At 40.9% G+C, this 26,137-nt stretch overlaps 1 protein-coding gene across 6 annotated transcripts; it reads left to right on the plus strand.

Moving 5' to 3' along the window:
- Positions 1 to 845: 845 nt before the first annotated feature.
- Positions 846 to 25,766, plus strand: abi3bpa (ABI family, member 3 (NESH) binding protein a). Of its 6 annotated transcripts, none has more exons than XM_026143988.1 (23): positions 846 to 1,139; positions 5,904 to 6,083; positions 6,194 to 6,262; positions 6,354 to 6,486; positions 8,235 to 8,425; positions 8,879 to 8,922; positions 9,665 to 9,722; positions 10,672 to 10,734; positions 10,928 to 11,023; positions 12,582 to 13,991; positions 14,414 to 14,491; positions 14,887 to 15,069; positions 15,603 to 15,671; positions 19,486 to 19,548; positions 20,540 to 20,662; positions 21,013 to 21,102; positions 21,206 to 21,415; positions 21,837 to 21,942; positions 22,523 to 22,602; positions 23,145 to 23,174; positions 23,274 to 23,432; positions 24,025 to 24,147; positions 24,232 to 25,766. In XM_026143988.1, the coding sequence occupies exons 1-23, from the start codon at positions 1,043 to 1,045 to the stop codon at positions 24,345 to 24,347; spliced, it is 3,771 nt and encodes a 1,256-aa protein (XP_025999773.1). In that variant the 5' UTR covers positions 846 to 1,042; the 3' UTR covers positions 24,348 to 25,766. The 6 variants fall into 6 exon arrangements, with proteins under 6 accessions (XP_025999773.1, XP_025999774.1, XP_025999776.1 ...); XM_026143989.1 differs by having other exon boundaries at positions 15,606 to 15,671; XM_026143991.1 differs by lacking the exon at positions 15,603 to 15,671.
- The last annotated feature ends 371 nt before the right edge of the window (positions 25,767 to 26,137 follow it).

Genomic DNA, 26,137 nt, shown 5'->3' on the forward strand with positions numbered 1-26,137 from the left:
GTCCATGATCCATCACAGCTGATTTAAATGGATAAATTACTTTCTCAACATCTCTTGAAGTTCTTCAGAGGCCTGGTAATGAACTAAATATGTGATTCAGGTGTGTTGACCCAGGGTGAGATCTAAAACCTGCAGGGACACCGGCCCTCGCGGACTGGGATTGGGGACCCCTGCTCTAGGTCAGCAGTCAGAGAGGATAAAGCTGTATGATATACGGAGTATGTTTCAGCTGGAGTATTGCATAGAAGCTGAAACAGCTTCATCCTCAAGTTTTAATGTGACTCAGCTCAACTTTGCTGCACAGGATAGGGATACAAAATATTCAATGTTCATGCAGAGTTTATTTTAAAAAAAGATCTTTAACTAAGTGTTTGAGTTGCCCTCAAACATTTAGTTGCCCATTTTTCCCCTGGTCAAAGGTGACAGAAATTAGACAAAATCTAGGGTCTCGCGAAATTCAAATCCAAAGATTATTGCTCAGACAAAAATCTGATTTGACAATATGAATAAAAAGATTTTTAAACTTTCATGTAAATGTCATATTTGGGCCAATGACACTCTTAGAGGTCCTGAAAAGATTTACAGTGACGAGGTAACAAATGGAGAAATGGGGACACAACATAATGATCTAAGAAAAGAAAAGAAGGCTGTGGAGGGTGGGTGGCTTGGAGAAAACCTCCTCTCCATTTGCAGGGAAAGAGTGTGAAAACAAGAGAGTGCGGGGGAAAGGAGAGATGGGGCAGCAGGAGGAGAGTGGGTGGGTCTTGCTCCATCTGTCCCCTCCCTCTGATCCAGAGGTATAGATGGTGCAGGAGCAGCCTGCTGCATCCAGAAGTCCAGTCTAGGGAACAGCACTAGTCCCGAGAACCAGAAGCTCAGACAAGTATCCAGCCACTCGGACACGTCTAGCCTGATTTCTGCAGCAGACACTTCACTCAACCACCTGTTGACAAATCAGTGAAAGCATTTATTTGACTCACTCGTGGTGTGAGATCTCTGAGATCATTCAGATCACTGCAGATCTGAGAGCCGACATCAGCAGATGATGAAGATGCAGCAGCACTCGCACATCTTTCTAGCCCTTATCCTTGCAGTCTTCATCTTTAGGATAGCTCTGTCTGGTCCCTCTGTGGTCAGAGGTAGGTGGTCTTTGCATTTGTCTTACTGTCATGTGCTTAAAAATTAGCGACGGGGGAAACTACTGATTGCATGACAAGTGAGGTATTTGTTACATATTTTAATGAGTGATCATTGTGGTTTTCTTCATTGTAGTTCTCCTTCTATAGTTTAAGATCACCAGATTACCAGCCTCCCTGAAAACACCACTTAAAATTAAATACATACAGACTCTTCAGATTTAAAAAACCTGCTGACCGAAAAATATTTTTGCTAAAGTGCCTCCACTCTGACATCTACAAAAATCAGCTTGAGGTCTCCAACTCATCAACACCACCCCGTGTATTGAGTCTTATGTCTACTTTGATTCTTGCAACATTCTTGGAAAAACACGCAAATGTTTTACATGTTATGTAATTATCCAGATACCAAAGTACACACACAAAGTAAAGCAAACTTTGAGACCATGCTTCATAGCCTTGATGTATTTTGTGACTAAAACTTGGGTGCCCTTTAAAGATTTGGATGGTACTAAAAGTGATTTTGGGTGAGAGGGCTGGAGTTGGTGAAAATAAAGGCTGCTTCCAGTGTGTAATCTGCTCACTGAAGTTGGCTTACAGACAAATCTCAGTGTGCAGCTTTGGCAGCTAGATGAAAGGGGCTGTGTGTATTGATGCTATGGGAACAGAGGGGTAAATGTCTGTATCGTTCTACTTGGACCAAAGATAAAACCTGGTTTGCTGCAAAATTAGTTTGCTTTATTGTCTGACAGATAGAGCAAAATATATGGATGTCAGTCTACTTTCCAGTGCTTTTAATTCTTAGTTAGAAATATGGCAGGAGAGAGGAAAGTGGACGAGATTAGAGGACAAGAAAGATGAATTCAAAGCACTTTAGGAAGTTAAAAAGAGGATCAGGTTGATGGAAGGATGGCTATTGAGTCATGCAGGATGGCAGAGATGGAGAAAAGGCGGTGAAGGACGAGATGGAGCTACGCCATAGGAACAAGGGAAAACAGCTGTTCCTTGCAGTTGAATCTGACATGGGGGGATATTAAATGTGAGCGCGGCGAGACCTGCATGGAAGCCAAAGTTGGGGTAAAAAGTAGGAGTCAAATTCCAGGCACAATTATCTGCTGCTAGGCTGCAAGGTACGGTCTCCTGCTGAATTACAGTAGATATTCTCTGGGCTGAATTATCCTGGTCTGGAGTGGTTCTCATTAGAGCCATTATAGGTCAGTTTTTCAAACACCTGCTGCTTTGGCTGGCACGGGGCTCTGAGAAATGTTAACACTCCATTTTGTTACATGAAAGTGACTGTTATACCAAGCTCCATAAAACATCTGTCTGTCCTCACAGGAAGAGGAAGCCAAGTCTCTCTGCGTCTTTACTTCCAGGACAGAAATCCGAGAGGCCAAAATACTCTACACCAGATCAGAGGATACTGGGAAGGATATCATGTTTGTCTATATAGTTAACGCGGGCTTCAGAGCAATAATCACAAGCATTGTATTGAAATTTGGTTAGCTGTGGTGTTCAGCTGCTCTGACTCAAGACAAACTAACATGAAACCACTGTTCTGTGTCACTTCCATCCACCAAAACTACTTCAAACAAAGACAGCAACATTTCTTTTCCATTGCATTTTGAAAACAAAACAAGCCTCGCAGCCTCCTTCAGATTTGTTTTTATGGGGAGGTTGTGTTGGGTTTTGCATCTGTATTTATCATCCATTGGTTCTCAAATCAGCATGAGTGGAAAAGTCAGTCTATTTGTTCTCATTTAGTACAATCTACTACATCAAGAGAGGGCTGCTCATGGTGAAGATTTGTAGTTTGATAATGTCAGACATTTAATCATGTTTTAAAGCCAACAAACCATACGTTATGCAGATCCATGTTGCAATGTTTAATTTTAATGACCAAACATAAAAATATCACGTTGCACTCAGGTTGAAGCTTAAGAGAGCAACTGACAACCCAATTAACCTACTCTCTTTACTGCAGGATCATCCATCAGTGATCCAACACGGCCTCTCTGCAGAGCCAAGATTAAGTTTCCCATTTGAGGGTGTTTCTCTATATCCAGCCAGCAGGATTACGTTGTCTTGATATCGGTCCAGGGTGACTACGAGCAGAATTGTTTGTTGTGTGATGTGGCAAAGTTTATTGCATAATCCGACAAGTTTATAGGCCAACTCCCAGTGTTATGATTGATGTGCTTATACAGTATTCAGTGATGAATGGGCTTCACCCCCCAGTGCGTGTTTGTGTGTGTGCAACATACAGATGAAACTGATTAAAACAGGTTGGCATAGTAGCAGCTTTTTTTAATCAGTTTTCTTTCATTCTTTTTGCAATTATGACATTTTCTCTTCTTCTCAGCATTGATCGTTATCGTTTTCAGACTCCTATCCTTCCTCAGAACATGGATTTTTCTTTTTAATATCACAAGCTTTTCTTCAACGTTTCCTTAAGTCTTTCTGCCATGATCTCCACCATACTCCTAGCTGGTGTCGCATGCTATGCGTGTGTTGGTCTGCTCCTTCAGCTAAGGCAAACTAATCATTGCTCGCTGAAGTGAAATACCTACTGGTGTACCAGCACAGAAATGATACTTTAACACTCTAGGATATTGCCAAGAGATTTACTCAGTGCTGGATTAATCAACATCGGGTTAACTTATATGGCAAAAGGTTCATGTTCATACAAAAGTCCCACTCTCCAGCTTTAACATGGACCAATTATGCGACTCTTATTATTGATCCCCTGGGCAGAGCTGCAAAAGCTCCTCCAGCACGCTTATGTAACAGGTCACAGATCTAAACAGGAAAAAATGAATTTGTTGTTTTGGTTCCCTTTTTTGACCCTCCTTTTGGCCTGTTCAGTACTCCGTCCTTGGTTATTAGGGGTGAGATTTTAATTTCAGCTCTGAACTCTTCTAGGTGCATGTGAGAACACACTGTTTGACATTAAATGGTCCATAACTTGCCAGGTCTTTGTGTGATGATGGTTTGCTCTGATTTAAGAGAAGCACAGGTAATGATGGTCTTGTGAGTGGCTGTCCTGTGTCCTGCCCCCCTCTGCTTTATTCGGGCTACACCCTTGCCTAAATCAAAACAAGTATTTTACAGCAGCAAACGTAAAAGTAAAAGTTACATTTCATGTGTAAAAACAGCTTGAACATCAGTGCTTTTCCTTTTCACTGTACTTGATTTATTGTCAGCACTTTGACTGGATTCATTCCTAAACCTTTATTCATTTTTCTCTGGAAATACAGATAAGCCTTAACAGTGTGTAAGCGTTGCATGGGCCAGATGACCGGGCTTTGGGCAGGTTGTCATGGGGCAGATTCGATGTTTGCTTGTTCTGGAGTTTAAAACGTGTTGCCAGAAGTTTCCTAATATTTTATGCACTCTGAGCCCATCTCCCCCTGCACCAGTTTCTTGTTTTTATCGGAAATACTGATGTGAGAATCGAAACAAATGCAGATTTTACAGGAAACACATCGCTGGAAAAGCATAAGGGTATTTTTCAAATCCAGGGCTTCCCCCTCTTTCACTGTCAGTGTCTGTTTTGGCATTTGGCTGCTTCCTGGCAGTATTCCTCCTGCAAAGTTCCACTATTTCATTTAACTGAAATATGAGCCAAGGACATGTGCTGTGGAGACTGTGATACAAGTCGTAATCCAAGCAGAAAGCCCATTGTTTTAAACCTTGTAGACTATGAGCAATTTAGTGCATGTAGGCTCAATTGTGAGATCCACTGCAAAAAAATATTTAAAGATGCAGAGGATGACGTCACTGAATTAAAGCAGACTGACAGTCTTTCCATCATTACTGCTCACAGCGTATTATCCAAGTGTGCACTGGTGTTTTTGCTTTACATGTGCATCAGGCAAGGGTCAGTCACACTCCTGGAGCAGCTGCACTTGTCTCAATTCTCTGATGTTTATTAGTATTCCTATTGTAAATTGGCTAATTGTTAGCATTCCTAGTTATTGGCTAGTGTGACGGGCCACATGACAGAGGCAAATAATGAGAAAAGGTAAACAAACTTTTCCACATATTGTGTTTGAAGACACGGAGAGTTCCTTTTTCCTTGACTTTATGATGATGCCAACTTTTTCAGGAATTTATGACACCATTTAATATAGATAAGCAGATTGTTTTAAAGCCAAGACAGATCATTTTCCATGGGACGTGTCAGCGCTGAAGGTTTCTTCTAGGTCACCATGAAAATACAGCCATGGTGTGCATTCTGGGGAAGCTCTCTTCCTCTTTAGTGCCTGTTCTCATCTAGCATTTGTCCTATCTGACTGGGACTGTATTCTTTGTGTTTGTGTTTGCCAGTTTTCAAATCAAGACAAGAATGTTCCAGCTTTGCTGATCTTTTTTTTTGATATCTGAAATGATCAAAGATTGGATATGCACTGCTGTTTTTAAAAGCTGCTTCAGAGCACTTCAAAGTCCTTGATCACTGCAACAAGCTGCAGTTTATGATGTTTGTAGTTTGCAGAAAACAATAATGTTCTTATCAATTTGGAAAGCAAGCAGACATGTGCCTGCTTAGAAATCACAACTATTGTCTTGTACCTCAGTTGAACTTCAACCAGACAAATCTCTGCTTTTACTGTACTTGCTACTTTGTTGCTTTTGAAGTAGTGGACAGCAGAAAAGTCTGAGAAGGTGTAGGTACTGAAAATGACAGTTTTTGTACCTCTGCAGAAAAAAGAAAGAAACAAAAGAAAATGTAAAAGAAAATACATAAATCTGATGCTGCTTCCTCAGTGAGACGCCAAAACATGAAAGTCCGCATCAGCACCACAGGAGACACCATTGTGATGAAGTTTTTGCGTCCCAACACTGACACCAGGCTGGAGGGATACATCCTGGGATACGGCGGCAGCATGTTCTCCAAACAGTTCATTCAGCTGCCAGAAGATGGAAAACCATATGAGACAGAGTTTGGTAAGAAAGCCTGGTGATGTGCCCTGCAGGACCAGGTGTTCATCAGTACATTGTGTTTGCTGCTGAGGCTCAGAGGAAATATAACCTGCAGTTTGTTCTTCTGCTTTTAGATGCTGAGCCCAAGTACCTTATAGCTGTCCAGCCTATTCCTGCTAACGAGGTGAAGAAGCAGTGCACAGGTATGTCTGCTTAAAGCAAAGGAAGTTATCACCAATGTGACTTGCTGAAAGTGTTTTTTGCACATTTAGTAAGATGCAAACCTTTTCTCAGGTAAAGTGGAATTGCAGAAGCCGCTGCACCTGGTCATTGGGTCGGTGACACCAACCTCAGTTCTTCTGTCCTGGGGGACACTGCTGAAAACCCCTTATGAAGGCAACGTCATGAATGACTGTCTGGAGGATGGGTGAGCTTAAATGTGTCATTGCGCAAAGCAGGCTTTTCTTTAAAAAATGAGACAGAACCATTGTGACTTTGGTAATATAAACACAATATAATGTTAATATCTTATCATTTAGTCTGTTTTTTTAATTTTGGCAGTTTGGCAACATTATAACCAGGGCTGAACATAAGTGGTCCGCAGGTGCGCATTCGCTGTCAAAATAAAAGACACACCAGATAAGAAGTTGGAACGCACGTTTGCGTACATAAGATGTTCTGGAGGAGGACACACATTTGTTCAGAACTCTTAAAGATGTCGAAGAAGCAAGCTCCATAAGCAATTACTTTGGTGTTCCTCCACCGCAAAAGAAGCGCGTATTCTCGGAATTTACGGATCTTATGTACGGAAACGCGCGTTCCAACTTCTTATCTGGTGGTGCGTCTTTTATTTTGACAGCGAATGCGCACCTGCGGACCACTTATGTGCCGCCCTGATTATAACTATGTCAAATGAACTGTTTTTTAATTTAAAAAAAAGTTTTGCTGAATTTGTTTAAGAATAATTTAAGAGAACCTTCATTATGTATGGGGCTATACGGAGTGTGTTGCTGTTTTTATTGTTTTTTAAGGTTTGTGGTGAATTTTTGAATGTTTATATCATATAGACATCAGATATATCCATCTTTGGGAGGTATTAGTTGGAGTGATTTTAAAAATGTGTTATGTTTGCCAGCTCAGAGGTTTTGAAGTCACAAAAGCAAATTGGAGTATTCAATTGAGCTTTGTGCAGTTATTGCTATCAATCCCACTGACCCAGCTCCTCAGAAGTGAATGAGGACATCTGTTATTCTAAGGATATGTTATGCACCCGTCCCTTTTACTGCTTGCAATATATTAATGCTTACCAGTGGCATAACTGTCACTGCAGCCAAACTAGACTAAATGCTTGTACTTTTTTCCTAAAGTACCAGTCTAGGGTTTTGAGATTTTCTTGTACCAATGCTGTACTGTTGTTACGATGAGCTCAGTAACAGCTGGTGGAATAAATCTTTCTCTGTCCAATCTCTATCCTCTCACACACACATTTGCTGCAGAGAGTCTGGAATAAGTGCACAAACAGTAAATGAGTCCCTGAAGCCTCTCGTGTTACTTAGCAGTGGATCCAGGGCAGCCTGTGCACACAGGTGTTTAGGAGTCAACAATCTGTGACACAGATTGTGTTTGATGAAGTACTACTTTTTTTTAAAGTGACGGTTCTGTTGTTTGCAACAAATCTTCCAGTGGTTAAATATTATTTTCATATGTATGTCTTATATAAAGATTAATAACCATGTGTTTGTTGGTTCTGTTAAAGGAAAGGAAAGAAACTAAGTTGTGCCACAGACTCAAGTCAAGTCAAATCACGACCTCACTGTGCAGTTCAGATGATGGCAGCGATACACAGCAATAAATTTGATTGAACCATTTTCAGGGGGATTTCTGATTTTGACTCCATCTTTTAAGAAGATGGGTTCAAGGCGCCCCATGTAGCCAAGGGAAATCCAAGAGAAATGGAAATGTGGCATGGAAAGATTCATTTGTCACTTTGCTTAATGAAATGGAATTAATTGACAGCATCGTTAGCATGCAAGGTTTCGCTAAAAAGAAAATGAAAAAATATTACAACAGTAGCATCGTATTCTCCTTGTACTTCTTGCATCATGCCTCCAGATGTGATCATTAGTGGATGCATTGTGTGTGAGTTGTTCTGTTTGTTCTGTGTCTTGTTCTCAGACACTACACAGTGCGTTACCGTGAGAAGAACAGGAAGTGGAACTACCAGACCTGTCCAACAAGCGATACAGTCATTGACAAACTGAAGCCAAACACAGTCTATGAGTTTGGTGTCCAGCCAAATTCTAAGGATGGCACCGGTGTGTGGAGCAGGCCGGTTGTTCACAACATCAGCATGCCAGGAGTCGAAGGCAAGTTTGACTTCTTTGCTTAGCCATATTATCACCTTCTGTAGCAAATACCTCGAATCTGACTACAATTATTTTAACATCTTAATAAAAACATGGATTGACAGGTAGTGCTAGGAAAAAGGTAGAAATTTCTGGGACAAATGCTACAACTCATTTTCGTATAAGAACAGAGTCATAAGAATCTGGTTGTCTCGTCGTCTGAGAGCAGGTTAAAGACAATTCAGCATTCAGTCTGACATGTGCAATCCCAAAATCTGCTCTGTTAAAGACTAGAGGACTTCAGGGCTGCAGTGCATGTTTAGATAGGGCTTCAGTCTTTACCGATTATGTGAGCATGACAAGGCTACAGTGCAGTACTGCATTTCCAGTTACTGAATCGAACCATTTTTTTTCTTTCACATTGTTTCTTCCACTGAAGTCACTTATTTACTGATTCTTCTCTTGTGTTTCTAGAGAAGGTCATCAGGAAAATCTTTAGGCCTCCAGTCAGCCCTGCGGTATGTAATGGACACAGCCAGTTTGTTATTGAAACAAACCCAAATATTCAGTGTTTTATTCTATTCTTATGTGGATACACATGCTACTAGAGGTCGAATAGGCTCAGTATTGCAGTAAACAAGTGTGTGTAATGAAATGGCACAGGTATACTTCCATTTATCAAAGAAAACAAAAAGGAACTGGTTGTGCATTTGGAACTGGCAATCTGCTTTAGAGTCCTTGTACACTTTGGTGAGCTTATGCTATTCTCAGGGTTGTTTGCCTCATTAATTTTCCATCCAACTGCTGAATGGAAACGGCATTGATGCAGCCAGGACTGAGAGAGCAGTCAAGCCAAAGAGAGCAGTCTGCAGCTACAGCTAACTTGAGTGGGGATTAAAAAAAAGGGAGATGAGTTGGAGGCACAAGGGAGGAGGGATAATAATGCTGAAAAGAGTTCAGAAAAGAAAAGTGGCACAAATTTTCTAACAGCGCGGCTCTGCTCTATCATGCCAATCTCACAAAACAGCACAGCTGTTGAGATTTAGCCTCAGGACTTGCCCTTAAAGGAAAGCTTTGAATAACAAGAGTCTCACTAGGGACTTTACCAACTTGACATGGTGTAAAGAGGCCATAGGTTATAGGTTATGCAACAAAGGAAAAGACATGGTACAGCCCAAATACTAATTCTTTTCACCTGTTATGATAGTCATAGACTAAACCCACTTTTTCTTCATGTCTTTTTTGCCTTTCACCCATCAGAAACCTGTACCTTCAGGTCCCCATTCCTTGCCCTCATTTCCTCACCTCACTTCCTCAGGTAAGCAAACAGAGAGACACTGCTGAGTTGAATTTGATACAGAAGGCAGAATCTACTGCTGCTTAGAGATCTCTGTTTGAATTCCTTTCCACTGACCCCTACCTTAAGATTTAACACTGGAAATATTAATAAAGCCATAATTTATTGTTCTGCGGACAGGATTTCCCCATATACCTCCAGCTTCTAAAATAATTTTACTTAGCTGGGCATGCAAAGTACAGTTTTTAACAGTACTCAGCACTGTATTCCAAACATCTACAAGAACTTTCCACGGATTTTCCATCTTTTCTAGCTCTTCTTTCTCTTCAAGTAATGCCTGAGTGACTCAATAAAGTTATGAAGAATTTTCTGTGGGGGTGATATCATCCGTTGGACTCCTTTTTTTATGTTCCTTAAAGTGATTTGTCTTTAATGTGATTATATGTTTGAGGTTGTTGTCATACCACAGCATGAATTAATCTCTCTGATAATAAACAAGATACTCAAATGCTTAACACAATTCCACTGAACGCAGTCTAAAAAGATTAGTTTTGATAAGGTAAATCAACTAACTTTCTACAGCAATTATGATGGTGTGGAGTGTTGTAATGTTAGGCGGTGTACAGTAATGTCAAAAGGGTTGCTATTCACTTCTACATTTTAAAAGACGGTAAAGAGTATTAATACGACAGAGGGATGAAATGTCAGCATTGCATCTACAAATTGTTTCTGTTGACACCAAAATCAATTAATGCACATTTGAATTATTTCCTAATTGTTTAATATTGGAGGATTAAACCAGCACTAAACATTTTTGTGCAAAACGTTTAGTGAACTGACTCTTTCAAAACACATTTTGCTGTTTTTAAATGACTGACTAATCATGATCATTTACCGCTTTTCAGAAGTGAAAATTAAGCCATTGTAATTTTTCTCTCCTTGACTTTAATCTCTGCTTTGTCCTTGTCAGTCCAAAACAAGACCAGGGGCAGACTGCCCTTCTCCAGGAACATAGCCACACAGACGACTCTTGGTAATGATTTTTCTGACCTAAAACTGAGTTCAGAGGTCAGAAAGATCTCTGGACCTCATGTCTGACACTGACTTCTCTATCGCTGTCGTGAAAGCTAATTTTTATTATACAAACAATATTGCCCTGCACATTCTACAGGTTGTAGACCCATACCTTTTCTCTTGGTTATACTAACATACACTATTTTTCTTAGCGCCAACCACAACCACAACCAAAACCACAACTACTACTAAGGAAACCCTGTCTACTCGTGGACCTGCACCTGCTGTGATCAACAAACAGCCAATTGGTAAACAGAGAATCATGGTTCTTTTTGAAAAGCTTCATGGCTCTCATTTCAGCTGTGTAAAATGATGGACGGAATTGCACTAGTTGCATGAGCAGCTGTTTGGGCTGCAATAATGTGGGTGATCTTGGATGCATGGGATTTTAGGTAAACAACAAAAGCTTGCAGAGATTGTTGATGATGTTCTCAGGGTTCAGTTGTTGAAAGTTAGTTGAACAAGCCTGCAAGCCAAAACGATTTTATATTCCTGAGATATTAGTGACTTTTAATGAGCTCTGAGAACCTCATTAACTGCTGCTCATTCAAAAAAAATTGATTTCAGTCATATCATACATATTCCAAATTATATCTCAGATATATCCACTGTATTTTTTAAAAAGTTTTTTGTATTTCCATGTCTAGCATTTTTTTTGTTGGTATGTTAAACTCTTTATTTTTATTTCAGGATTCACAGTGTGGTTATTACCATTTTTGGATGATTAGAGGCTTTTGCTTTTAATGCAGTGGAGTTGGTGGCAGTGGAAATCTGCATGAATAAACTGCATGATGGAATTTTTTCTCTTCTTCCAACAGGAACTTCAACAAACTATGTTATTCCTTTTTCTTCCCTGTATTTCACTGTCGTCTGTTCCCTCTTTTTTACATTTATGTTCTCAAACACAGGGATCTGCAGAAACACAGTGCTGGAAATGTATTTTGAAACCATGAAGGTAGACACTGAAACACAAAATGGGATATAGTCAGTTCCTCAAGTAAATGGAGATCATTCCAAACTTTTGGAAATTGGATAAAATTTATCTGTTACTGAAGTTGTAGCTTTAATTCAAGGGGCTAACTATAATTCGAAATTACATCCATTTTCTACACAGCTCCCTGTGTTTTCAGGATATGCTAAATGTTAATGGGAGCAGTACAGACCAAAAGAGCAGAGACTTTGGTGCAACTGTTTTTTGTTGTCTGTTTTGTTTAAATCCATGAATCAAAGCTGAACGGCATTAACATCACTGTTTGTGCTGAGATCCACTGAGGTGGTGTATAGATATAAAGTTGTGAGAATGGAAAACTTTATAACAATACTATTGTTTTCCTCGTTTCCTTCTCTTCTTTTTTGACTTCCTCTTTTTCTTCATTCTTGCTCATTGATGGGAACATCTCATTAGATTGAACAACCAGGTTAGAATGGTCTATCAAACTTCCACACTAAGTCATCATAACCAGTGAATTTAGATGCTCATCACACTTAACAACAATAGCCGTTCCTGTCATAACACATAATACCTGCACAAGCTCTATCTGCCATTGAAATTGCACTTGGCCTATGAGACAAACATAGAGCAGTGTTGCTTGTTTTCTTTTTTTTTTCAATAATTGCTCTGAGTAGCACATCAGTTGGTCTAAACTGTTGGCTCTCTTGCTTTTATGTCTTTCCTGGATGATGAAAAAAAAATATATGTATATATTTTTTTTACATTTTGTAAATGGAACAGAAGATTATTTTTGAAATTTTACAGTACACAACTGTGGCTTCATGGGCATCTTTTCTTTTTCTCACATAACCCAGGAGGAGGAGACCTCTCCAGATCTGAGGTCCCATTAACTCCCAAGCTCCATCCTTTACTACATATAACAACCACCATGGCACCTGTGCCAGTAGTCCAGGCAAATGTGGAGAATCATGGAGGGCACGTACAACCTCAACCTAACTTGAAGCTCCAGCAACAGTATTCAGGACTACCAAAGCCCAAACCCCAACAGCCTCAAATGAAGCCCAGAGTTAATGCTCAACGTCTCCCAAAGCCCACTGACCAAACTGTGACACAACCCCACACAACACCCCAAATCAAAGTCCAAACCACATCAAAACTCCACATAACACCCCAGTCTATAATTCAGATCCAACCACTACCCCACACAACACCCCAATTAAAGGTCCAAACCAAACTACAACCCCACACAACACCCCAGTCCAAAATTCAAATGAAACCACAACCCCACACAACACTCCAGCAGAAAGTCCCGATCCAACTACAACCCCACACAACAGCCCGTACTAAGCTCCATGCACAGCCAAAACCCCTATCAACAGCCCAGCCTATATTTCAAACAAAACCTCAACTGCAAATCCAAACAACATTCCAGCCCAAACTCCACACCCAACCTCAACAACACCTGGCAGTATCCCAGCCTACAGAGCATACCCACCCCCTTTCACTGCCTCAGACAAAACCAAAACCCCAATCACATCTTCAAACCACACCACATCTTGAATCAGAACCACAGCCTCAGCCAACACCCTACACCAAACGCCAGGCCCAACCACTAGCACGAGAGGTACATAAGACCCAGACACAGCCTCAGAGACAAGATCAACTAAGTTCCCAAACCACTCCTGTGCCATCTATTCAATCCACTTATCCAATACCCCAGCACATTCCCTATACCAAGAAAAGACCGCTAAAGACTCAAACTCAACCTCAACCTCATCCACAAAATAAATCTCCAAATCCACCACATAAACCAAAGACACCACAACAACAGCCAGGTGTAAGTACCAGGCGCAAGTCTGGAATCCAACCAGCATCAAAACCAAGCATAATTTCTTCCCATTCCAAACCCTCAACACAACCCGAGCCCAAGAACCAAACTAAGCCCCAACCACTCTCTCAACCAAAAAGGCAGCCCAAGCTTCACCCATCAACTCAACTTCCAAAAAGTAATTCAAAGCCAATAATTAGGGATAAACAAAACTCTCCACCAAAAATTCTGCCACAGTTAAAATCACAACCTCCAAAAAATACCCAGGACCATGTTGTACCTCAACCCATTACCAAGCCACAGTTTCCATCAAAGGCCCAGTCACAACCCCAACTTCCATCTAAGCCCCAACCTAAACCTCAAGCTGGGCTTCAGCCTCACTCCAGGACCTACTCTGATCCCACCAAGGTCACCTCAAAGCAGGCAGTCCCTACGGGTAAAGACCCTACTTTTCAATCCACAATTTGTAATCCGCAATTTAAGCATTAAAATCTTAGCTATTAATTGTTATTATTTAATTTTTAATGGGGGCGGAATTAGTTTATGAAGAAACTGTTTTAAAGAAAGAGTTCTACATCTCTTATCTCAGAAGTAGCTAGAATGTATCTTTTAGTAAGTTACATATTTTGATAGTAATCCATACCTTAGTTAAACCCAAGAGGATAACTGCATGACATGTGTATGAGTTAATTCTTAAATATTGTGATCACAACTTTTGTCAATGCATTCATTTTGAAACCAACAACTGGCAAATAGTAGTAGGGTAAGCCCCCTGTAAAAAAACAAAAAAACAAAAAAACTAAAACTATGTTCACATGCATCTTATACCAGATATAAAGTGAGTTTTCTTTCACACAGCTCCTAGTCCACAAGAAGAGGGCAAGCCTCTACCAAGACCTGCCCTGGCTACAGAGAAGGCTGGTAGATACAATCATGGTAAACACCATGACAAGTTTGTCCCATTACCATCTCTGCTTTTTTGTCAAGCCACACAGAGAATGGTGCTTTGAGTTGTATTTCAAACCATTTGACAATGTCACTGCTTCCCCATCTCCATCTCCATCCAATCACCCCACACACCCTGTCCTGTTGTTGTTCCTGTCTCCATGTGTGGCTCCATCTTCAGTGCAGCACACTTCACCTCACCCCTGCCCATTCGCAAACAAATTAGTCTGGCTAGCTTTCGATCTCATTTATGGCGCTCTGTCATTTCATCCAGTGTCTGCTCCTCTGCATTCTCTTTCACGTACATGCTTTACCATTTATCCCATCTAGGTCAAGCCTTCCAGCTCCCAACTAACTAACTTCCAGTTGCCTCTCTACTCATCTAGGTCCTGGTGTTCTCGGGTCGTCTGAAGTTCCTCGTTCTCCCATTAGCTCATCTGTTCCTACAGCAGGAAGAAACACCACCCTGCGTCGCACATCGGTTCCTTCTCATTCCACTAATCATGTTGCCAGACCATTCTCACAATCCAGGACAGTCACTTCCTCTCACAGTTCCAGCACACCTGGCGGTAATGGAATACTCACTTTCCCTTCACTTATTTCTTTTTCCAAGCAGCTACCTCAGGTTATTACCTTCTCTTAGCACGCTTACACACACTACAGCTACAGAAGAAGATAAACAAACTCATGACTAGTGATTTTAGCTACACGATATGTGGTGAGAGCATACCGTAGTCAATCAATTTTGTCCTCTCCACATTCTGCCACATGTGCTTGGTATGTATTTAACACTTTTACCACGAGCAGCAATGGCGTCTATGGTATAAGGGTCGTTAACATGATTTACGGTCCCTCTCGCTGGCCAGGTGGGAAGTCTGGCCTCAGCACTGGCCAGGACACATCACATTTTACGCCACCAATGCCAAGACAAGTGCTGTGCCGACAGCCACCACAGTCCTTCTTTCTCTTCTGTATCTCTTTTTCTTTTAAACATACGCTCCTGTTCACTACCCAGATATCTCGCCTTTCTTCTTATTTGGTACTGGTATGTTTTTCCTCAGTGGCACGAAACATTATATAACAGACCTTTCTCTCCCTCCAGCAGCCAGTGGGGCGCATCATAGGGGCAATGCTCCTCCTAGACGTATCGTGTGGCCCAAAGAAAAATCTGGTAAAGACAAACCAAGATAATTGCCTTCCAGTGTTCCTAACTCACTAACCTCAGAGGCACTGTCACGCCCCATCCCACTTCATCACACTGATCTGTGCTTTTTGTCACAATGCACTTCCGCTCTGTGACTTTCAGCTTATCCGTCAATGTGACAGTGTTTCCTGGTCATGGTCTGTGTTGTCTGATGTGTCCAGTCCCAGAGGCTTTCACTTGACTGAGACTGAAGCCACACATTATGAAATCTATTATACAACTGTCTTCATATTACCAAGTCTAAAGCACATATGGACTGGTTTATGTTAGTCTGAGAGTGCTCGCTGGGAAAGGTGAATGTGGGTTGCCCCTTTTTTTGGTGATTCACATTGTTTCCATTCTGCCAGGCAGGCTCAGTTAATTAGAATAATTGAATCCATCCCAAATAGTAATGCAAACCACGTCTGGACCGCATGTATTTAATGGTGGCGCTCTGCTCACTCCTTGTTGTTGGGAGTTGTGTAGAGCAGTTCAATGCTTCAGTCCCATGTCACAGCTGTTATGTGTTATTTCTGGAAACTTGGACAGTTTCAGAGGTCTTCAAGGAGTCGCAAGGCTCTCTGGAAGCAACTCTACAAAAAAAGGAACATTTATTTTGCCTGCCGCCCTGCTCATCTAAGCACAAAATCTCCCACTGACTTTGTTTAAAGGACAGCATCTACACATAGTTCACCTTCCTGCCTTTATAAAGTAACGAAGTTGTTCATGTTGATATCAAAAGCTTTGCATACTACACTAGCAGCTGGTACAGAGTGTGTGCTTTTAATGAAACTAAGAATTAGAGCGTGTCCACAATAGCTTTATAGAGCCGAGTTTCACACTGGCACTTAAATTTGAAATTGTTTTTGAAAGCTGTGCTTATAGTTGGATGCACGTGTCCGTTATTGAATCACATCCATGAAACACATGAAATCTGAGTGTGTGTTGCAAAAGTAATAACCCCGGTGTTGTGAGACGCTGGTATGTATTTCACTGGGAATATTTGTCTGGCCTGACCGTAAATCTTGGTGTTTTGGTTGCATATATTTTCACATTCTAACCCTAAAGAAGATGAAGTTATCTGACAGAAACCAGCGCTCACACCGCTGCTGCTGTTTTAAATCACAGATCTGAGTCAGATGTTTTTGGCATATTGCAGGCTCAATGTGGTGTTTTAGTGGTTTTATTGTGAAACATCAAACCAAACTCACCTGCTGTAGAAACTGTAGAGCAGCTCTCATCATGTCATACACTTTGTAGACATATTGTTGACTTTCCACTTTACACCTTGATGGCTCATTTCTTGTTCAGTTAACCAAGACAGGGCTGTCAGAGCTGTCAGTTCTTCATATTACACATACCCAATCGACATAGTTTGTGATTTTATGGGCTATTTTTGGTAATAGTTGGACAACAATAGTCATTGTAAAAACAAAATATGCCCTCTTTCAATTCCAAGATTTCATGTGTCTGGAAAAATCTGGTACAAGCCAATTTCTAATAGTCCTGAAATACAACCTCAGATGAACAACAACACATGGCATATTACACTGTGTCATTATTAATTTAACAGAAACTATGCCAAAATTCAGAAGCAGTTTGCGAAATACTAACTGCATAATTTAGTAGCTTGCAGAATCACCTTTAGCAGTAGTATGTTGCTGTAGGAAGTAATCATTTCCCCTATGACTTGTAAGTTGTAGAAGTTTGTCCTGCTCTTCTTTACAACATTACTTCAGTCCATTGGAGTTTGCAGGTATTGGTTTATAAGGAGGTTGAGGTCTGGACTTTGACTAGGTCATTGCAACACCCTGATTCTTTTCTTTTCAACTATTTTTGTTGTAGATTTCCTGCTGTGTTCGGTATCATTGTCCTGTTGCATGAACCAGTTTTGCCCAAGCTTTAACTGTTGGACAGGTGGCCTCATATTTGACTCTAGAATACTTTGGTATGCAGAGGAGTCCAGGTGTGGCTGCAAAACAAGTCCAAATCATCACCCCTCCACCACCATGCCTGACAGTTCATATCAGCTGTTTGTGCTGCCATGTGCTCTTTTTGGAGAGTTATTTTCTGGCAACCTTTCTGACCCAGTCACATTTGTTCAGTCTTTTTCTAATTGTACTATCATGGACTTTAACATTTAACATGTTAACCAAGACCTGTAGAGGTGCTCAGCTCTTTGGTTTTTTTTGTAGTTTATCTAAGCATTGCACGGTCTGCCCTTGCGCTGTATTTGCTGAGACATCCACTCCTCGGAAGATTGGCCAGTGTCTTCAATCTTTTCTACTACTGAATAATTTTTCTCCTTGTAGAATAATGGAATTCACATTATTTGGAAATGGCCTTATAATCCAGCCTGCAAACCACTGCTGCTTTTATAGAGGCGCACATATGCTTATGATCAGTTAATCAAGTGAATATGATTAGCAGCACCGGGCTGCCACTGGCCCTCTTAATTCCTATGGAACCAGTAAGGGTGTACTTAGTTTTTCACACACTAGGATTTGTTAAATAAATCATGACATGGTCTAATATGTCATATGTTGTTGTACTGAAATAACATTAAAACTTGCTGAGGACCAGATTAGTTTTCATTATGTCCTTATATGTGAAATCTTAGAATTGATGACGGTGTACTTTCTTTTTACCATGGCTGTACACTAGATGTGAGTCAGATGTCCTCCTAGATTATATTTTCAGTGTTAATCATATTGATTCAGTTTGTTTTGCCTGACATCGCTGATTCATACTGACCATGGAGAAGTCAACTCCAGACAAACCCAAATTAAATGTTTTTTTGGCATCTTTATATAGACAATTATTTTTTATCTTGTTGCCAGAGTGACCATTAATGAATATCCAAGATAAGAGATGACAAATGGCTCTGGAAATGAAACACAAACTTTAAAGCAGGTTTTCTTTAAAGAAGTCAAATATGAAACGCGTAAAGGCATTTTTATGTGTCAAGCCTCCCAGAGTTTCTCTACCTCCTCTGTGATAAAACGGCATTAATTAAGGATGATTTTGCTTTTTGCAAAAGCCTAAAGTCAGAGCAGAATCTTCCTGATAAGAAAACTGAGTTTGACAGTTTGTAGCTGAGGTGTTTTCATTACAGAACCTTGCACTTCTTTGTGATCACTTATCCAAAACCACAAAAGCCAGTTCATTTCTCGTGTTCATTTAAGCAGCTCAGACTGAAATGATGTGATACTGATTTCACTGTTTGGTCCGATTGTTACTATTATTATTATTTATTTATTTTGCATTCTTTGTGGAACATTTTTATGGTCAAATCCCAAACATTTTTCTAGTGGAAATGAGTCAAAAATGCTTCATTACCCCAGAATTCGGCCTGCCTTGGTTTAAGTATTGGCTTTATTTTTTTGTTTCCTCACTTCTCAGTTCTGTAGATTTTAGGATGAGTGGTTCAAACTTTTATTTCCAGTTTTCACACCGACTTTACATGAGCTACAGGTTGTGGTACTCCTCTGTGGCAGGATTTTACCAAGAAGCTTTTGGGCACGTCACATGCAACCTGTCTGGCTGCTGCATTGTTGCTTTTATTATGTTTATGTTGTATTATGTGTCTTTTTATTTTCTTTTAGTGCAAGTATTTCTGTGTACGTCTGCTCTGATCCATCTCCCCTTTGAAATTTGACATTCTTCATTATTTTTGCACTCTTACATTAATCAACACTTGTTTTCAGTTTAGTGTCTGTTCTCCAGTGCTGACCACATTCTGCTTTGCTTTTCTTGTGAATTTTATTCTGAAAGAGACTCTGTTTCCCACAATTCCTTGCAGTTCTGCGTCCCTCTGTTTCTGGCAACAAGAAGACCAACCTGGTGGCAAAGCCTAGCAGTCATGGTGAGGGCAACAGATGAGTGAATGCAACTGCACCTCACCCACATTCAGAGTCTCCCGAGTGTTAAAGGAGAGTATGGAAGAAAAATAATGCAATTCAAGTTTAAGTACCAGTTTGTCATAGATAAACAAGCTGATGTTTTTCTAACATATCAAGTTTTGAGTTAGTGAGGGAGAGGTTCTGGAAGACCGTTTCGTCCAGTCTTTATGTCTTTATGCTGCGTTTCATGCTGAGCAGACAGATATCAGTCTTTTTATCTGTCAGTACGAACATCTTCAAATCTGTTTCCAAAGATATCCAAACTATTGCTTTAAACTTCTTCCAGAGTGCCAAAGTTTGAAGTCTTCTTAACTGCTACATCTCCTGCACGAGCATCACTTGCTATCCTCTCTTCCCTGTAAAATAATCTTATTCAGTGTCTGTATAATGTTTTCAAAACTAAATTTTAATAGGCTTGCAAGTGTGAAAGCATTTTTTTAAATACACCTTTTCCTGCTACACCCACCATATATTCAACTTAAATTCATGATTTTTATTTTTTATTTTTCCGAGTCAGTCACAGCTGCTCTGCTTTCATGTCCTTCACAGTTTGAGAACCACCATCTTAAGCCATCTATTATATTACTAACGCACAAAACTGCAATTATGCTGTGTTTATCTCACCTTTTACATCTCAGCTGTCTCCCTGCTTAGTTTCTCTCACCGTTTTCATATAAATGCACTTAAGAGCATTAAGTAAGTGTTTTTGTGTGCATGTGAGCGCATCTGGGCACCCTCGGTCTCAGCAGTATGCATTCTGGCACTGCTCTTTCCCCTTTAAAGAACACTAGAGAGATTACTCGACGATCAATCTCTGATCTTTCAGCAGCCAGGAAAAGGCCACTGAGTTGCTCGGTGAGGATGGCCAGAGCAGATGGATTGCAACTGTGTGTGACTGTGAGTCAGACAATGAGGGAGAAGAACTGAACTCTCCTCCTGCTGTTCTGTCCTCAGATAAACCCATGGACCTGAAACAAGGAGAAAAGGCGTCTGTCCTGAAGCCGTTCCCGCTGGTCACAGCCAGACCCAAGCAAGAGCCCAAACAGCAGACGACCACCACAGCCCCTGCGCTAAACAGTACGAGCAGCACATTTTTGCAGTGTTTCTTCTGAGGAACATGATCACATGCATGCTAAATCACCTCCCTGTAAAAGGATAAAGACTGAATGAGTTTTGCAGACATTGCGTTAACAAAGACAATGCGTTGGTGATGCAGCTGGCAGATGTGTATAGTGGGGAGATAAAGAGAAAAGCAAACTTAAAAAGCACCAAGAAGCAGACAAAGAGTCTGAATGCAGGCCAGAGCAGGTGCTGGGCTAGCTGGTCACTGACCTGGGCCAAAGCTGTAAAACTAAAAGAGGGAGAGTTGCCAGGGACTCCTGGCTCATCAAACTAACCCCATCTCCTCTAAACTGTTTCCTTTCCAGCCAGCCGTTTTGACATATATGAAAACTCCTCCATATTCAGGCCCCTGCCTAAGTCAGAGGTAGACAGCATGGGCAACCCGCGCTTTATAGGTAAGATTTTAAAGTATCAATGATTTAATCAGTTCTTTAGCAGCACCAATTAGGGTCTTAATGTGACATGAATAAAATAAATTCTTAACATACCCACATACAGCTCCCCACGTCATCTACAAGACGGATAAGCCGCCAGAAGAGCCATGCTCTATCACCTCCTCCCTCGCTTACTTCCCCGATGAGGAAGGCAGCGATCAGAATGTGACCGGTCCTCCCCGCCTACCTCCATCCAACGTCACTGTGGTCACCGTGGAGGGTTGCCCGTCCTTTGTCATTCTTGACTGGCAGAAAACCGACAACGAAACCAGAGGTATGCAGAGAAAAGGCTGACATTTCCGAATGGACGGAGGTTGAAACTGCCTCCTGGTGGCCTGAGTTGTATGAGGTGGCTGGATTTCATTATACTTGTTTGCAAGTCTTGATTAAGAGTTTAGACTACATTGTAATCTCTTTTTATTAACCACGTGTGGCCTTGTGGATATTACCCTAGAGCGTTCTATAAAATATTAAGATGGTTTCTTAAGCTGTCTTATAAACCGAGTGCAACAAGTGAATCCAAGGTCTGCGCCCAGTGACACATCACAACAACAAAAACACGTGTTCTGCCTCCGGTTCTCATGTGTCTCTTATTAAGATATGTCACTGTTTTCGGGACGATTTCATAAATAGATCCAGGTGAAATGTTTTAATAAAAAGCACTATGTGAGTTCTCCCTTTCCTCTTTTTCTCAGAGTATGAAGTTGTGTCCACCACCACAGGCCCGAATGGAAGGCAGACGTCAGTATTGACAACCAACCAGACCCACACAGCCGTGGAGAATCTCAAACCAGAGAGCAGGTCCGCACCCCACAGATGTCCTGATATTATCCTTAATCTCGTTTGAGATCGAACACTACATTTGTTCATATAAATCTGTAGATGAACAAATACAGCCCGGCTGAACTAAAATGCCTGACTGCATTAATAAAGTTCACCGCTGATGGAACTAAGAAAGGCGTATTAAATTGCACTGAAGTGCTCCGAGTTTGCGTCACTTAAAGTTAATTCCAGATTCTTCTGAACTCTTGCGCTCTTGCAGTGAGTCACATTTGGTTTTGCTCACACAAAATGGCCAAAGTGACACCAAAAAAACAAGACAAGACAAAAAACTGAGGAAATGTGGGTGGAGTGGGTCACTGAGTTTTCAATTAGATCTCAGCATCTGGAGTCTCAAGGCTCACCAGAACCCTCCCTGGGGCTGGGTTTGCTACATGAACAATTGCCAGCACATCTGAGCGCACCACGTGGAAGAACCATCAGCTCTGTGTGTGTTATTCTAAGTGTGAACCCACACTTAGCTGTCAAACACTGCTGTTTATTTTCATCTTTCAGCGTATAATTATTATTATTATTGCCCTTAATATGTATTTCTTTTCAGTTATGAATTCACAGTAACACCGAGGAATGAGCTGGGAACGGGACCCTCCTCCGATCCTGTAACTTTTAGCACAGAGTCAGGCAAGTTTTACAGACCATCTAATGCAGGTCAAATCCACCATAAACCCCCACAGAAGAAACTCATTACTTGCATGTAAATGCCACTGTACATGTTACATTCCAGGCTGTGATTAGCATTAATTCTCTTGTACTATTAGGCGGTTGCTAGTCTAATCATTTCAGCATGGCACTGGGGAGCAAGCTGATTAAGGATCAAATCTTGAGGCTTGTCAAGCTCACCAGATGTCCTCTGAGGCTCATTTCTAACACATCATGCACCTGGTGATCACAGCATTAAGCTGAATTTGCTCCATTCATTAAGCAGCTGAAATGTGTCCTCGCATTGATCAGCTCTTATGTTTTTAATTCAAAATGACAACACAGAGGGCTGAGTGGTTAGCTTAATTGGCCTCCTGCTCTTGTGCAATCAAAGCCCATCCTGTTGGGGTTGTACACTGTAAATAATATGCTAGACACTCTGAGGCAAGTCTGGATTTGACTGCCTGTTATATCTGAAATGTCTTAATGATGTTGTTCATTACAACTTTCCCTCCTGTCTGCAGCGGACCCTCGAGTGAGCGAGTATGTTTCAGGTGATTTGTTTTCCCCCTCTCTTCACAATATTTTAGCCAGCTCGACAAGTCAGAAATCAGTATTTCAGATTCTCTTGATATTCTGAACAAACCCCACAGGCAAAGATGCCATCTGGACTCAGTTTCCGTTTAAAGCTGATGCCCACTCTGAATGCAATGGAAAGCAGTTCGTGAAGAGAACCTGGTACCGAAAGTTTGTGGGCATCCAGCTCTGCAACTCCTTAAGATACAAGATCTACCTGAGCGAGACTCTCAATGGTAATTATGCAAACAAATCAGTGAACAGGAATGACACAAATCACATTACAAATCACTTGCAAACACAATCCTTAACCGGCTTGACTGGACAGCAGTACAGCCTTTTCTTTATCGTAAAAAGCATAAAATTGGCCTCAACATGTAATTATTGATTTTTTTTTAAAATGAGTCTGTTAATGAATTTGAAGCAGTAGATTAGATTAGTTTAAAAGTTGATGCATGGAAATGAAATGTTTCCTCATAATTCTAAGAGGACATTGACTTGGCAGCTGCACAGGAGCTGCTTGTATGTCTGTGTAATGAGAAAAGGTAAACCAAAACTGATTAAAAAATAAAAAACAGCAATAAATGTGAAACAAGAAATGGAAATAATGTAAAAGAAAGTAGCACGCTTCATATCCAAGAAAACATGAAAAAGCTCAAAAGATTTCGTTCTGCAAAGCATCTTCGCATCGCACACCATTCAAACACTAAAGAAGAGAACGATGGTTCACATGCTTCTCTTGGTTCTTTCTTTCAAATTCATTTGCAATGAACTGGGAGTTAACTCGTTATGCGGTAACTAAACAATGACTTCCATTCTCCACTGCAGGGAAGTTTTACAACATAGGGGATCAGACGGGATACGGCGAGGACCACTGTCAGTTTGTGGATTCTTTCTTGGATGGCAAGACTGGCAGCCATTTCCTGGCTGACCAGCTTCCAAGCAGACAAGGTATTTTGGTTAGCTGTAAACAACCGCTGATTATTTAATGCCTTTAATTTAGCAGAGTCTCATCTTTCCTCCGTTTGTTGCCAGGCTTCTACAGAGCGCTGAGACAAGAGCCCGTTTCCTTTGGAGAGATCGGAGGAAAGTCGCACTCGACTTACGTAGGCTGGTATGAGTGTGGCACTCCCATACCTGGAAAGTGGTAAGAACCCACAGGACTGTCCAGGAGGATGGACTAAGTAGTGAGGAAGAAGATGGACATCAAAGACGCCTGAGTGATCCTGAAGGGAGGTGGGCTTTTCTTACGTGGACTCTGTAGACGGCGCTTTAAAATCACACCTCTGTCCTGGACGTGGACTTCTACAGAACTATTAGGCGTCACAAAACTCTCTAGAGTGCATTTCTTGATCAAAAATGTCCCTAGGGACAAAGGAATGCAGAAGTTGGAGTGATCCAAAATGTTGAACATACAATTAATCACAAGAGAAAATGTTGGGAAGCTGGCTCCCAAAGTGTAATAACTTGATATAAAGTATGATAATATTTATCAAGAATATTGAATTGTGTGTGCTGGGGCTTTTGAGATAAACTAAAATACAGTATTTGTATTGAGCGCCCGCACTGGTCATGTGTATACAGACAGGTGCCAATCATATGTTCATTGTACAGGTTGACTGTAAAATACACAAACACACAGTGACCTTCTGCTGGCCCTAAGGGATTATTAACAGTTGCAGTTTGCACAGTATTAAACATCCGCTCATATATGTATATGGTGTCCAATACAGTTTATTAAGTGTCCGACAGATGGTGGCACATTTCAGGTAAAAGAGAATAATCAGTGGTTCAGGCCAGCATTTCTATGGGAGCATTTAGAAATGAGACTTGATGCCATTAATGTCGGCTTGTCCTGTATTTTACAGAGTGAAAATATAATAGTGGAAACTGCACAAGTAGAATGTGTTCTCTTGTTATAGCTCTGCAAAAGGTTAAAATAAATTGTGGCCTATATGGCTACAGTGATGTAATGCATTGTATATAATTCCAGCAATTGATCGTGTTTTATTCTTATTGGCAAACAGACGGAGAAAGTTGGGATAGTTAGGGATATTATCTCCCTCGGGCACCACAGACTGACTGGTGTGTGTGTGTGTAATGGCATTAAAAAGGACTTTAGATTTGCAATTAAACCATTAACTCATAATGAGAGTGTTCAAGTAAGGTCAAAGGTATAAGAGCGGAAGTTGTTTAGTCGTAGACGTAAATGTATCCTGGGGTCTCACCCCCTGTTGGCTAACAGAAAAAAGTGCAGCCTAAAAGCACTAACACTTTGGCTTCACTTTCAGACGCGTACAGTCTTTACTTAGCACAAAAAAGTAATATAAAGGAGAAACTTTTGACCTGTTACTTTCAAGCACCTTTAAATCCCGCAAATCAACAGGTTATTTGACAATTTAAGGTTATGTGAACAGTTAACTACACCGTAACAGGTTGTAACAAGTCATTGCCTCTCAACCGGAGAAGACTAAGGTAAAGTTACCAGTCCTATCGGGAAATGGTCTGGTGTAATATATATGTTACATACATCTATGTATCTTTGTAATAAATGTGCAAACCAATGAAAACAGTTGTTTCATTTTGCAGACTTGATGAATTTCAGAAGGGACTGGCAGTGATCTTGCCAGTCCTCTTTCAGTAAGAAAGCAACCCATTGCAACATCAGCTTTGCACACATGAGCACGCTTGGCATCATTGCTGTAACAGAGGCAGACACAAAACCCTAACACTGTGCTATCAATAACTGGGGATCATTTACAGTGGACAAAGACATCTAGAAAGCAATCTGTCTGGCACGCACCAGGTGGTGAGAAATATTACACACCCTTGTCTAAATGTTATTAGCTCGGTGCGCTCAGTTCCTCTTACTCGCTGAGACAGTTTGACATGAAAGGCTAACCACATCCCACATGCAGGAAAATGAAATGGGAATACCAGC

This window comes from Astatotilapia calliptera, chromosome 16 (genome assembly GCF_900246225.1).
Source record: "Astatotilapia calliptera chromosome 16, fAstCal1.2, whole genome shotgun sequence".
Lineage (NCBI taxonomy): Eukaryota > Metazoa > Chordata > Actinopteri > Cichliformes > Cichlidae > Astatotilapia > Astatotilapia calliptera.

Coding starts and splice junctions, on each gene's coding strand:
- abi3bpa (XM_026143988.1), top strand. CDS start 1,043: ATGATGAAGATGCAGCAGCACTCGCACATCTTTCTAGCCCTTATCCTT. Junction 6,487..8,234: donor AATGACTGTCTGGAGGATGG/GTGAGCTTAAAT, acceptor TCTTGTTCTCAG/ACACTACACAGTGCGTTACC. Junction 8,923..9,664: donor GGCCTCCAGTCAGCCCTGCG/GTATGTAATGGA, acceptor TTCACCCATCAG/AAACCTGTACCTTCAGGTCC.